This window comes from Diadema setosum, chromosome 1 (genome assembly GCF_964275005.1).
Source record: "Diadema setosum chromosome 1, eeDiaSeto1, whole genome shotgun sequence".
Taxonomy (NCBI): Eukaryota; Metazoa; Echinodermata; class Echinoidea; order Diadematoida; family Diadematidae; genus Diadema; species Diadema setosum.
The window spans coordinates 9,257,006-9,272,512 of record NC_092685.1 but is presented as its reverse complement, the minus strand read 5'-3'; the positions used below and the strand labels follow the sequence as shown (position 1 = coordinate 9,272,512).

General features: G+C 37.4%; 1 protein-coding gene across 1 annotated transcript in view; it reads left to right on the top strand.

The window, feature by feature from the left end:
• The first annotated feature begins 638 nt into the window (after positions 1 to 638).
• The window catches only part of LOC140226629 (calcineurin subunit B type 2), a 35,374-nt gene continuing 20,505 nt past the window's right edge, over positions 639 to 15,507 (top strand). Inside the window, exons 1-2 of the mRNA XM_072307079.1 lie at positions 639 to 687; positions 3,055 to 3,094. Coding sequence (XP_072163180.1) covers positions 685 to 687; positions 3,055 to 3,094 — 43 coding nt within the window. The 5' untranslated portion in view covers positions 639 to 684. The remainder of the gene's footprint in view (positions 688 to 3,054; positions 3,095 to 15,507) is intronic.

Below are 15,507 nucleotides of genomic sequence, written 5' to 3'. Positions count from 1 at the left end.
GTTGTTTTGGTTGCGTCTTAGAATATGATAATGATCTAAACAGTCAGACATCATTCCATACTAGTACTCAACTGCACTATATAAAATATCATGGTTAGGACTCTACACGATAATATTTCTTTTTGGGGTGTTTTGTTTTTAACGAATGGACACTCATGCAATGCAAAAGATGCCAATCATTTGGCTGTGCACAGCAAACATGCTCACGAGATGACAAAAAAAATATTGTATATATATATATTTTTTCATGGAAAAACCAATAGGCCCTACAGGATCGAAAGACTTTCCTCGTATACGCAGTATAAACACTACCTTTCAGTTACAATATTCTTGGTTAAATAGGTAGGGCCTACATTATAAGGACCACTAGAAGCTTCTCTAACTGAGTCAGTGTTCAATAACTTTATCACACCATTGGAATGCAAAGAAACTACTTCACGTTGCTGTTGTTGTTTAGGTTAGAATAGCTCATAAATAATGTCAAAATGCCTCGTTCACGAGTACATGTCCTATACCGATACTCTATTCTGCAACAGTCGAGAATCGAAGCTCTGTTTTCTCGTTTTGTTTACGTTTCCCCTTCCCCTAGTGCATAGTGGAGGTATCCATTTCTTGGCAACATCCCGGATGTTCTGGCCATTGCATTAGCAAATTTAGACAGTTTGCGGTAGATACGATAACAAAATGGTGAGTATTCATCTGTGTTTGTACACATTGCATATTTAGAATTACAAGTAAGTGTATATAGTATTGCACAACGAGATTCTTGTTGTAATAAAACACTAACATACATGAAAAGACAGTGTTTTTAGTCAAACATAGATTGCTCCGTCCCTATCACTTACTGTGCGACAACTCCCTGTGTAGTCCCAGATATAGACAAGTATGTTATGCAGTACTGTCGTGTTTGCTCATTTCAGTTCAGTATTCAGCACTGGATGGTGTATGAACGTGGACTTGTAAACCAGTGCAAAACATGCTATCTGTGGAGTAATGTATCTTATTCAATTTTTGAAGCTTCATTTCATGTCAAAATACCACAACGTACGAGATGCTAGATGCTAAATGCTAAACATCCGCAGCCCGAAAGCTTTTACACATGCGTTCTGCTGAGCTGGTCACAGCGCGGTGCAGTGACTAGCCACAGTCTTGCTTTTCTCAAAAATACTGGCTATAAGTATAACTATAACTGTGTATACCGTCTATATATATATTCAGGGAGTCTAATTTTCCTCAAATGAGAACTTCAAGACCATTTTGCAAGTGGTTAAATTTGCAGTTGTTGAGTACAGTAACTAATGAATGGAGAAATAGTGTGCACGTTCATGTTGAGTTCACGTTCAGTTAGAAAAGTTTGCGTGTTGTTAAACTCGGGAATCCAACAGCAACTGACTTGCAAAATCCACAAAAATAAAAACCTTGCAAAATATATGTATACAGTCAGGTATTTGTTCTTCAATCATATACTCACATATACTTTATAGTCTGCTTTTATACTTATTATCTCAAGGATATTCTTGTTTGGGTATTGTTTTTGTTTTGTTTTTTGTTACTTCTCTTGTAGCCATTTAGCTTGTATACAAATACACTATAACTTGACTGTGTTGTCACTATATTTGACTCTGTTCAGCCAAGGCTTATTAGATTGAGGCCTCAATGGATGTCATGATTCTTTCATCTGGAAAAAGAAAATACCATGCTGGAAGACTCAAAGTATTCATCTCACAGTGTGATACATTTTTGTATGAATGCAGTATCAAAGTAGCATTTCTTGTACCATGATGTGCCATGTAATGAAATAATGTACCTACTTGTATAGAACAGGGGCTTGAAGTGTACTGTCTGCAATTTATCAGTTTATCGATTGTTATACATATTGTGGGGAAAAATGCTTTAGATCTCTCTGCCAAATTGAACGCAATATAAAGCTAGAGAAGAACTCAAGAGAGCAGGGACCTGTGCCAAGCATCTCAGTTCCACCTACATTTGTATACACGCATGCTGAATATTGCCCTAGGAAGCCTGTGTTAATTTGGTATTTTTTACAACCTCATCAGCTTCCTGCTGCGTGGTGCTTTCAGCAGATTATGCGCTTTAATGTGCATAATATTCAAACCTTAACTATGCGCAGCTTGAACTCCCAAGTTCATTGACCCTACATGTACATGTACTTGTACTTGTATTTGCCAACAATAAAAAATCCTTCAAAAATTCATAAAAATTCCTGGATCACTACCAAAATGGATTCCTTGTGTCATTATCAACTTTTTCTGCAAGTTTCATCCAAATCCATTCACAGCGTTTTGAGTTATTTTGCAGACAGACAAATAAACGAACAAACCAATGCTGACAAAAACATAACCTCCTAAGTACAGGTAATAAAAAAAAAAACCCAGAAAGATACTCGAGTAATGACCCTTGCCCGCACTGCTTTTATAGCTTTCTTGTACCAGTGATTGATTATATATACGCTGTGCATACCATTTCAGTAATGCAAGACCGTACCAATGTAAATCCTGTAAAGATCTGCATAAAATCTAAACTAAGAGTATTGATTTTTTTTTTTTTTAAGAAGATGTAGCGTACATCTGTAGGTATTCTTGTCAGAATAGTAAAATATTGAGAGAAAACAATTTACACAAAGAAAGGATGGCAGATGTGAAATATCCCAGACTTTTGTATCCACAATGCTTTGTACCCTTTGAAGTGATTCTGAAGCAATATCTTTGACAAAGTCATAATACAGTGTATACACTGACAAACACAAATATAAGTCTGCACAATAGGCAATGTAGCATTAGTAAGTTACATCACAAATCACATTTTCATGAAGATAGTTTCCTTCATGTATTTTGCAGGGGGACAAAAATTTTCTCATATTGTGGCTGGCTTGATGCAGGTATAGTAGCATGAAATTTACAGCCTGTTAAGGCAGAAGAAAATCATTCATGACATACAAGGCATTAACATCGGTGTGAAATTTTATTGCAATGTTAATAGTGTTACCATTCTTGTAGTCACTGTTCTTATACATTCTGTTTATCTCGTGTGCAGGGTAACGATGTTACGCTACCAATGGAGATGTGCTCCAACTGTAAGTATTCAAATTACTTGTGTCTTGTACAATTTAAGCTAACAGTAGTTAAAGACTTCTTGTTGAATTCTGTTTCATTGATCTCTACTGCTGGAAAAGTCTTTGGTTTATTTTACTTTCAAAGGCAAAAAAACAAATCTATATGTTGCTTGTACATCTTGTTAGATTTCATGGATTCACATCGTAAAAAAAAAAAAAGGAAAAAGTAATGCAGGTTTCTGCATTGCATATTTTACAGATTTTTGATAGGGCAACTCTGTTCCTACGTCCAGGTTGAATTTGAAAAGAAGAGTAAAGTGGAAAAATTAGTACAAATTTCACTAAATTTGCACTGGGAATAACAAAAATAATGGAATTGAAGGTTTAGTTTGCTGAGGTGAATCTGTAATATCTTTCAAAATCACAGTGTGCAAATAAATTGAGGCAATTGTGTGGTGGCATCCTGACCCTCCCATTGGTTTACTCATAAAAAAGGTATATTTATTTTAGATTTGTAGATAATGCAGCAACCCTTACCCTTATAGTTCTAGAAAGTCCCTACTGCTGTATTGTTAAACCCTCGAACAAGTTGATGGACCGGTGAAGGATATTTGTCTCCCTTGGAAGAGGATTTTTTTTTTTTTTTTAACCTGTTGAGGACGGAGTGATTTTGCTACAACACATATTTCACATAGATCCCTGCCTGAGTATACTCGGGACTCGTCCTGAACAGGTTAACCTACTGTCATAATGTGGTGGCTTAAAACAAACCAAAACTGAAAAATTAGTAGTTTTTCTGGACCATATTTTTCGCAAAGGTGCTTCTTTCAGTGGGAAGTAGAACATATTTTTTCATTGCTAATTCTGCACTGCACACATGAGTGACCTTATTCTTTAAATCCTCTTTTCTCCCTTTTATATAAAATTGCTCCTCATAACTTTCTCCTATTTCATTTTCTTGATTTGAATAGCTTAGGATGGTCCAGTTTAATAAGTTTTATATCGTTTTAAAGCTTAGAACTTACTCCTCAAACTATGAAGAAAAGTGAAAATTCATTTATTTTTAGACCTACTTTTTTGCGGGTTTTGAGCTTGGCTGTCATAATTATTTAGTGTTAATGGGTGTGCAGGATAGAGACTTGTGAGTCAGTGACATTATCCTCTCTTCTCATTCGCATCTAATGATGCAACCAAGAATGTGCAAAACATGTAGGAATCTTGAATTCTTTAACTTTCTTATCTTTCCCTGCTTGTCTGATTGTACTCTGTCAAAGTGTATTTAAACATGGAGTACATTTTTCACTTTGTGGAAAAATATAGATAAGCTATCACAGGGCTCCACACTAACTTTTATTTTTGGTGGCCCAGAGGCAAACATCCGACCTTTTTTTGTGGCCCGATCAGGTCACCAAATTCATCATTTCTGAAATTTTTGTGGCCCGACGTGCGTTTTTGGTGGCCCAGAGCCACCGGGCCCCCGTTAGTGTCGAGCCCAGTATCATTGAGGAAGCAAGTTGTATGAATAATCCAAACTTTGGTGTCCATGCTTTTATGGTATTTAGAGCCTTGAGTATCCGTGAATGGATATGTTGTGCATTAAAATGTCTTTATTATATTATTATTAGTAGTAGTATGATTATCAGTATAGTATTTGATTGTTACCAGGTGCCAGTGCTAGGGAATGAACATATACACAGTATCATACACAGCATAGCTTTTTGTTTATTGATGTATGATACTTATAACTAAAACGCTGATCAGTTCAATGCTTATGACGATATACACATACAAAGTGTACATGTAGAGCGATTTGTCAATCTAGTGAACTGTGTGCTGCTATCAAATTAAATCATTGCTTTCAATTTACATTGTACAAATTAACACTTGAATTTCAATGATTGATTTTGGTGAATTTGACTTGTTTATTTTGTCAGTAGTGTTTGTCAGTCAAATTGTGAGACCTCAATATTCAGGGTAAAACATGCATACTTTTGTATGTAAAACTACTGCATTTAAAACATCACACTTTTTATCTTGGGTTTTACACAAAAATACAATTTTCTTCATAGTTAAAGGGATGGTATAGTTTTGGTTGAGATGGGGATTGAGGTTTTGACTTTTTGCGAGATAATTCTAAACCACTTAAATGAAATATTAAAGAGCATAACATTGTAAGAGTAATCTAAAATTTATTTGACTAAAATGGGTTTTAGAATGGCTGAGATATCCAGAAACAAGGTGAATGTACATTGTAACAAAAGGTGGCACCCACCTTAAAGTTTTATTCCAGGACTACTTTGTTTTGCTTTGGTTTTTTTTTTTTCTTAGCCATTTCAAAACTTATTTTCATCAAATAAACTTTAAATTCCTCTTAGAATTCTAGATGCTCTTTTATATTTCATTGAAGTGGTTTCCAATTATCTCATTAAAAGGTTAAAACCTGAATTCCATTCTCAACCAAAACTATACCTTCCCTTTAAGATCAGGGGTAGATTTGGAATCATCAGTGAAGTGCTACACTGCATGTCCCATCTAAACTCTTAAATTGAAAAATAGTTTCATACTTTCATGGAGGAATATAAATGATGTCAAAGTGAATTGCGAATGTTGTTTGAAAAATCACAAAATATAAATTGTATACATGTAGATAGCACTGATGGATATTTACTGTATAATTTCTTTGTAAATTATATGAACAATCGAATTTATTGATAATCATAATAGTCAGCAAAAATACTTAACTGGAGCTGATAACACTGCGGTTGTATGTCAGAGATAATTTGAATGGTATTTTGGTCAACTGAGATACAGTCATCTGCCAAAAGTACCTCTGCTTGCATAAACTGACTTAAATATTGCCTGTGCCAGTCCCAAAATTGTATGCATGTTATATTGCAAGCACACGTCCACTGTGGAAGATAGACACAAGAAGGGCAAAGGATGGCCAAAGAGCAAAGTGTGCAAGATGCACGGTCTGATTGCTAGGTAAGAAGACTGTCCCTGACAACTGTCGGACCGACCTTTCAAGACGGAAAGAGTCACTCAGCAGACTATCCTGGAGGAAAGAGAATGTGACAAGGAAGGTGTGTGATGTCATCCTCTCAGCAAGCCAACAGGTAGCTGTGGGCTGGCGTCTTCTCAGATTGAGTTCAGTGCTAGTCACTGTACATGTATACTCTTGCATTTATATCCAGTGCATTACTGATACCTTTTAGTCCCTCACTGACCTCTTCCTTGAAATATGGAGAGGAGAAATTAGTAGAGAAATAATTTTGTTTGATTTCCAGAGCTTGACAAGCTAAAAATTGTCTCTGGTGGCCCGTTTGGGCCATTATAATCTTTAGTTTTGAAATTTTTCATGACCTGAAAAAGAAATATATTGGCCCAAAATAAGCAGTGAACATAATTTTTTGTTAAATTTTAGTTGCCCGATCGGGCCACCCAGGCCACCAAAAGATAACCTTTTTGGAAATTTGGTGACCCGACATCAATTATCAGTGGCCCCAGGTCACTGCTGATTTCGAGCCCCGACTTCAATTTTGTTGTTGTCATGTAATACAAGATCATTTACATGGCTGCACACCCTACAGTGAAGCTTTGCCAGGCAGATAATTCTTTACTGCCACAGCCTTGACAGTATGAATTCTCATATAAGTTAGAAAATAAAACTCTCTATCTCTCTCCTCTGATACTCAAGAGACGGAAATTATAACAAGGATGGAAAAAGCCCAAATGCAGGGTATCTTTGTACAGTAAGACAAATTTTTGCGCAATGTGGTATTTCCTGGGCAGCTGCCGACTAGAGTTGCCAAAACAGAGAGAGAGAAATTGAGCATTAATGTCTGTTTGTCAGATGGTATCAACCACCAACTTGCCTAAAAGCCTTCATTTGACACAAAGGAATGCACATGAAAAAACAATATACCCTTTATTCTGATTGTGAGTGCAGTAATGTGTGCATGTGATGTACTAGGGGAGACATTGCAAATGTTGCTGAATAAGCTCAAGGCCATGCACTTCATGTGCTCGGTGAGCTCTGATATATGCATTGGCGTATGAGTGTATGCATGTCGGCGGCTTTCAAGACAATTTTATAGGGATGTCCTGTAATTGTGGGAAAATATGAGTCGCTGGTGTCTGCAGTTAGCGACCATGAGATGTATCAGCCTCAGTTGGAGCACTCATTAGCATAATGACTCTACCATGAGTGCAGTCCCAGCAGAAAGTTCATCTGGCTTAGAGTGCACACCATGAGCTGAGAGCCAAGGTGATCCACTTAATCTTGGAGCAAGTATGATAACCAGCTGAGCCCTCGTAACCTTCACCCACCATGTCGTATAAACATTGTTGGAACACTGCTGCGACAGTGCCCCTGCTACTGCTGTGGACATGCTCTGGGCCATGTGATTGCAATATGATGCACGACTGTCACCATAACAGATTGTAGATGGCTTAGAGAATTAATGATAAAGTGGCTTACTCCCGTTTCCATCTGATGTTTCCAGAGGGTATCACACACACACACACACACACACACACGCACACACACACACACACATACATGTATTATGAGGAGTAAAGATGTCTTGAAAGCTCCAGTCTCTGTGCATTACAATGTAGGTGTGTACTTGGTTTAAAGACCCAGTAATGTGGGAAATTATAGGTAGCCCGATCAAATCGATCTTCATTCGCTGTCCACCGGGGTACATATGAACACCACAAATAGTGCCCATCAGCGAATATGTACACATGTACGTCAAATCATCATCCTCGAGGAATATTATTGACTCCTTGTCAAGATTCTTCGGTTGTGTGTGTACTTACAATGTACATCTATGAGATTAATGATAAAGATGTACACTATTTGTTATGGGAATTCTTGAATACAGAATATGAATCCAAGTTGGGCCAGCCTTTCTACTCTATGGTATCCCCACACTACTGCGCCTTTAACACATGGCTGCTGTATTCTGTTGCGCCTTTACAAACTTAATGAAAGTACCCTGCAGTTACTGCACACCATTCACATACAGTTAAAGTGTATGTAAAGTTGTCGTAGTGGCTGATATGGGCAAAGCTCAGATTGAAGGTCCCCAGTATTACAATAACAAATTGATTGCTATTGATGCCTAGCAGTATGTATCTGGTCTGGATATCCCAGAATACCAAATTGTTCAGTATGAATGTATGCTATCTATCTTTAATGTGGTGGAGAAGTCACAGGATTGATCATAAGCCATTTGAAATACACTTGTAAATGTGTTCTCTCATCTATATTTGTTTGATTATTTTTCTGCACCCTGTGAAGCCCAGCCTTTGAAATTGTTATTGGAGAGGTCATTTTCCTGTAATGACATCATTAGAGACAAAGATCAGATATGTTTGTTTAGGGTTGGGATGCTTCTAGAGAAATAACCATCCATAGCACATTGATCCCCAGATTAACGATCAATCAAAGTCACTGTGAGATTTGTTGTGATTGCAGCAATTCTTAGTAAATTTGGGTGCAGTGTAAAGTGACTGCTGATGATGCCTGACTTTTAATATGTCTAAAAGGCTCAGGAATTATATGAACAAACAATGCACTATCTAAACTAAATGCCTTGAAGCATCACAGCAGCAGAAAGATACAAGCCATTATACCTTAATGGACAAAGAATCCTCCAGCTTAATTGCAGAGTTCCTTTAGTGTCACAACTGACGCATCCGAGCCATCGCTCAAATAAAGCATGACTGATCATCCGTAGCAAGTAGCCCCATCTCGCCTGAATGATTAATCAGTCAAGACACATTTGTGAGTGGCAAGTATGCCATGGTTTCAGTCTCTGGCATATTGTGTGCCTCAGCTCTGCTAGAAATGTTACAGTTCTTTAAGTAAGAAATAATAAAAATAAAGCCTTTTCAAGCCACGTTTGTTACTTTTCAACAACAAAAAAGAAGGAAAGAAAGAAAGAATCTTTTCAGCTTGAGTTTGAAATTCATGAGGCATATCTGCCAAAATGTTCATGTGATGGAGAATCGTTATATATTCATCCTGTAATACAGTTCAGAATAATTTTTTTCTCTCTTTGTTCATTATGCAGGGTATAAAAACAGATATTTCCCCCATTCCTTGACAGAATTTTGGGCAACTTTGTGATGAGCACAGCAAATGCCTTTACAATTCCATCTTGTGCACCACTGAGCTTCGCCACCCTTGACAACGAAAGTGCAACATCCTGTCTCATTTATCATATCAAAAGATCACTTCAGAAGATGACATTTAGCATTAGATTATCATTTTAAAGGTGCTAAAGGGGTATTAACCTATTAGCAACTGAACTGCCCGCAGACCGCCCACCTTATTATTCCCTAAAACACCCAAAACTGCCCATCCATTTTCTTTTATAGTTTTATGCTTTACCATTTTTTTCATATAGAACATATATAATTATGTTATTTGTAAGAGGTCAAAGGTCAACAAAAGTATGTCAGAATTCTGCATGACAAATCATTCTCTTGGTAAAGGCTTCGTAAGCTTTCAAATAAACATAACTTATAGTAGACAAAAATAAATATGCAGTTAGCTATTTCAAATCATTTAGAAAGTTGTCGAAATGAGAGCAATACTACTGTGCCTTCCAGGAAACCATAGGCCATTATGTACAGAATTTTCAGTTGCTAAAGGGTTAAATACACATCAGTCCAAGCTTCTCATGGGTTCTGTAGTACCTTTACTGTATCCTCGCAATTTTCTGTGAATGCTTGAACCATTGTCAAATGGCTGTCAGAGAAGAGGAAAGAATTGTTCTAACTTGAAGCCATATACCATAGCCATGAATTAACTATGTTTGATCTGTATACCCCATGAGTCATCGTTCATACATCAATTATTTGATTTCTCTGTAAAGCTGATAGTGGCTTCTTTCTACCTGTATGGCAACCTTCAGGCATGCTGTACATTCTAATAGAGCCACTGAAAATTGTCAAAGACCATTTACTTGCATTTCCACTTGTTGTCCTCTTTCAAACCCCCCCCCCAAAAAAAAAGGACCAAACAAGCCACAATAAAGCAAATACATCAACTAACCAATCAAACATACAACAAAACAAACAAAATCAATATAAACTAGCTATGTGATGGCTGCATTACTGTGAATATAATTGTCAGTACAGTTTCTGTAGTTTATCGCTTGTATATAATGAAATGTGAATTCCTTCAACTGATATGAAACAGTTCCAAATTAATCTTTTCTCAAGACTTATGACTCTCATTCGGTGATTCCGTGCATCTGAGAGGTTAAAGCTTCTTCACTTTATTCCCTTCCACATACTCTGACCTGCACTCTTTATCTGTCCTCTTCTGTAATTCTTTCCAGAATATCACTCAATTTTATTTGCATCCTGTCTTTCTCTCTCTCCCCCTCTCATTACTTCCCATCTTGGCCGAGCTGTTTGGTCATTTCACACATTTATTATGGTACTCCTGAGAAATTAGCTTGTTTGCTTTTTTTTGGGGGGGGGGGGGAGATGATGGGTTGTCTTTCCAAATGAACAGCAAAGATTGGCCTAGTTTGTTAACGTTTGAAGTCTAACTCCATTGTCTGAAGAGCTGCTTTATTGCCTTTATAGAAAGATCCAGGGGTGGTGATATTATTTTCTCTCTCTCTCTTTTCCGCCTTCCCTTCCTCCCTCCCTCCCTCTCTCTTCCTCTCAGTCTTTGCCTTTAAACCACCTTCCCTCATTTTATAAACTGAAAACACTTCTTTCAGAGCAGCGACTAAGGATGGAAATTGAATTCTAAATAGCTCTTGCCATCACAGCTATTGCACTCTTGTCTCATTTCTAGGCATCATCTGTGGCTTGCTTAGGAAGGGTTGTACGGAAAAAAGCCAACAATTCAACAACAAACAAATGTATTTTTGTCTCTTGCCCACATGGGCACTCCAGCAACAGCCCTGTTCAGACAGTGAAATGGGCTTACACTTCACTTTGCCTAACAGTACATTGTAGGTTTTGATATCCCTTTGCAAGAGGGCAAGCAGGTTTGATGGACCATGTCCTTCACAATTTGTTCGATGATTTCACGTTCAGTGTAGAGGTAGTTGATTGTATCTCGTGTTGATTTAAGATGGTGATTCAAAGGGGTGCCACATACACTATATGTGAAACATGAACAGGCATTTAAATGAAAAAAAAAGAAGAAAAAGAAGAAAGAACTCATCTGTAGATCTATTTTCAAAAAACATGTTTCTGAAGGTCATGCAGAGTTTTATTCAAGTAGCATTCAGAGCCTGAATACGACAGATGTGTCCCCAACTCCATGGCTTGTCAATCAGTCACATGATTCTCAGTATATACACGATATACATTGTACTAATGTGCAAGAGTATGAGTATGTATGCACCAAGGAGGCAGTGATATTCAGGTCAGGTTAAACTCCACCTCAAATTTATTTTAGACATCTAAGTGTCCCGAGTGTGAGTAAGTGTGAGGAATTAAGCAGATCTCAATCAGAAAACACCTGTTCACCGTGATCGGTCACTTCTGAGATAGTGAAAAACATATTTGGAATTTAACAAGATGTTTGGATTTAAGTTTGCCATCAGACCTACAGTACAGTATAAATGACTTGATCAGCATGGGGAAAAACAAAACAAAACTTGTTTCTAATTGTCTTCAGTACATACAAACAAGTTTGTCACCAATCTGAAAGGGTTCTTTTATCACATAACAATCCTATTGCCTCAGTGGAACAAATGTGATACCCTGTTAAGAGTCCCTTTGTCTAAGAGGACTTCAGAGAGGACCTATGGCGGACACGTGACATGAAATAAATGTTTTTTAATACACATACTAACTCAGCAGGGTGTGAGAGACCCCCCCCCCCCTTCAGTGTTCCCTGATCATGTAGCACGGGGTTGCCATACATAAATATGTTTCTATCATTATACCTCTCATGCACAAATGTATAGTACATTACATTGTGAGACTCAAGTTTCCGTATCACATGCAAACCAGCAATTTGCCTGTGACAATTTTGTTGTCTAGATTGCTAATGTCTTCCTTTTACTTGGCAGATTCTTCCGTGATGCCAATACAGGGTTCCTGAAAAAAATTCTGCTTATTGAGATCACATATACCCAGTTTCATTTTACATTTCCTCTACTTCATAGCTCTGCTGTAGCCTGAATTCGGAATTTATTTGGAGAAAACTGGCTAAATGGTTAGAACTTTCTCTTTCATCCCATAGCAGACTGGAAAAATCAAATTTCTTTTTTTTTTCTCTCTCTTTTTTTTTTTGGGGGGGGGGTCACAGACTGAAGAGCAAAACGGTCAGCAGACAAGGGAACACAGAAAACTCTGCAGCTTAAAAGTGTACTAATTAATGCTTTTTATTTCAAATTCCAACTACTGTGAACATTTTCTGTGAACAGGACTCCACGATACCAACAAATGTGCAGGTTTCATCATTGTGATACTGATAACAACAGTCAACAGAATAACAGTTGGTATGATTATTATAAGGAAAGTATGGCACATACCTCTTCACACTTGCAGAAGATAGTAAATAGTTTTCCAGAGGTTGTGAAGTTTTAACGTTGTTGAAATTTGTACAAATTGTGGAATGGATTAAAACTGTGGTATGATCTCCAGCCATGTAGAAACGAAATTGTAGCATTCATGAAAAAGAAAGAGTGGATAGTTGCAAATGTTATAGTATGTGTAATGTTTAGAAAAATGCACATGAATAACAGTATTATTGGTAACACACTCTCCCATACCAGCAAGAATTTTCAACCACTTCGTCATGATTTCAGTATGTACGCTGTAATTTGACACAGCTGTACAACTTTACTACTTGTACGTATTTGGTATGTATGTACAGAGAATCAAAACTGCTGTATTTTTTTTTCCACTGTTCACCAGGGTACCTCTTATTGTGCACATTACAATGTGGGGATTGTCAGCATGTCACCACAGCAAACATGTAAAAGATTGTTACACAATTCATGCTGCTGATTTATGCATGCACAACCAGAATCAAAGCAGTGATACAAGATTGGAGCATAGGGAGAACGGAAGATGGGGGAGCGCAGTGTTGCATGCGGGTTTCACTCTTGGCAAGACAGCGGAAGTGGGATCGGCAAGACGAAATTAAATGAAATGATTTGTGCGATGCAGAGACTGGCCAAAACAATGTGCAAAGATATTCCAACTGTGAGCTCATGGGGGAAATCTTGTCAGACAGCCTGGACTGAACCATACTTGACTTCTTCTGTTTTAGCTTGTAAATTTGGCTTTTGAGATTTGAGTTTTCTTCAATTTGTCTCCCTGTAACAAATGAAATTTTTAAGATCGCAACTGCTGATCTGTAATTGAACAAACATGTTGGGAAAAAAAGGAACCACGGGACTCGAACCTGTCATCTACTGCTTTCGTTAGAGGGAGACAAATTGAAGAAAAATTCAAACCTCAACCTTCACCCCTCTACTTAATATTCTCTTGCATGAATTTTGTTTTTGTTCATGTTGGCCTTGCCAAGAAAGGAGAACAGAATAGTACATGTAGGTCAGGCTTTGAACTCTCATACAGTTTATAGCAGCACAATAACTGTGCAAATAAAAGAAATTTACAAGTACCAGCTTTGAAGTGAGTGAAGAATTATACATTTGTTTTTCCTTTTTGATAAGCCATGAGTATTTCTTATTTTGAGACACCAGTGATTGATAATTCTATGGCATTTGTAAACAGTTGAAAATGTCATGGAGATGAAAGTATACATGTAGCTTTTACCTACAGGTCTGCTTTTTGATTGTAGTCAGCTCTATACTGTCATTTTCAGACATGTTCCCAGTAGCAAAGGAAAATGCAGAAAAGGGTTTGATTTTTGTGTGTGGAATAAACTTGGCTTGCAGTTCATTAATGAGAAATGAGTGTTAAAATATTTATCAAGTGAATGCTTGTATATTAAAACATGATTACTTCATGCTGTCCCTTCGTGCATGTCTCCTGCCAGTGTTGACAAGTCTATTGTCATTAGGAGTTCAACTCGACCGTACTTTTGCCTTGTTGTGTGCCTCCGCCAAGTAGGTAGTAGAAGAAGTAGTGCCTCTGGCGTCTTGCATTCGAGTCCTCTGTCTGCCCAGGAGTAATTACCTCGTGTCGTAATAACTCATGGTGTGGCTACGGGCATCTGAACATGCCTTGATAGATGAGGATATGACCAAGGAGGTGGGAACATCTCCCTGTTATGACCATGCAATGATGAAGTGATTGGATTTGTGTGTCATGTAGTCAAAAAATCATCTCCCAGAGTAAGATCAAAGGCCCTGTTTTTGTTTTTTGTTTTTTGTTTTTTGGAGGGGGGGGGGTTGTGTTTTTTTTTTGTGTTTGTTTGTTTGTTTGTTTGTTTGTTTGTTTGTTTGTTTGTTTGTTTGTTTTGGGGGGTTCTCCTTCTTCATGTTGTGTGTGTGTGGGGGGGGGGGGGGTAGGGATGAGTGATCTTCGAAGCATAGTGAATATATGCATTGAAATCTCCCCAGAATTTAAATACAACCTGTATGCCAAGGCACTTTACTTACAAGTACAGGTCAACCTAGGTTATCAAGCGATTACTTTTCGGCTACCGTATCTCTATTGTCCGAACATGGACTGGCACACAGTTGTCTTTGGGTTTCCAGTGCAGAACTTATTAATTGATAAAGAGTACTAAACAACAATTCTCATGCAGAAACAAGGAAATAAGAAAGTCGGTACATAAATGCCCATGGCTATGATACGATGTATGTACACTAATCAATACTGTTGCTGTAACAGAGGAAGAAGTACCAATAGGAAGGTGTATTTCCACATTAAATATGCAAATATTATGTCCATGTATATTTTAAGCCATTGTAGTGAATAGTAAATGAATAAAATGCTGTGCGTATACTGCCAACACATCTTAATTAAAAGAGTTGTGCTTGAGCATACAATGTAAGTTGCTTATCTAGTTATTTGTTTGGATGGCCGCTGGTCCTGACATAGCCAGATAAGTGAGGTCGGACTACACTGTGATATACTGTACAATGTAAATTATTGTAGTGCATGTGGTTATTTACAGTTTTGTACAAAAAGCCAACAAAACCTATGTATTAAAGATCTGTTTATGGTCACAGAGTTTCTTATGGTTTTTCTTATCCTGCAAAAACTTGATTTCCATTTTCTGGTAGGAAACTAATGACTGGAAACTCTGCTGAATATGCCTTACTGCTTTCATTTCAAGCCAAGGCACAAGCTGTTGTGTCTGAACTTAAAAAAAAAAAAAACACACCTAAGCATATTGAGATCTATATTTAGCTACATGTAGTAACTTTAAATTGTAACCTTAAAGTGAAGTTTGTAGGGAAAAAAAAAACCCAAAACAACAAAACAATACAGAACAGGGCAGGCTTCTCTCTACCAAGCTCTGA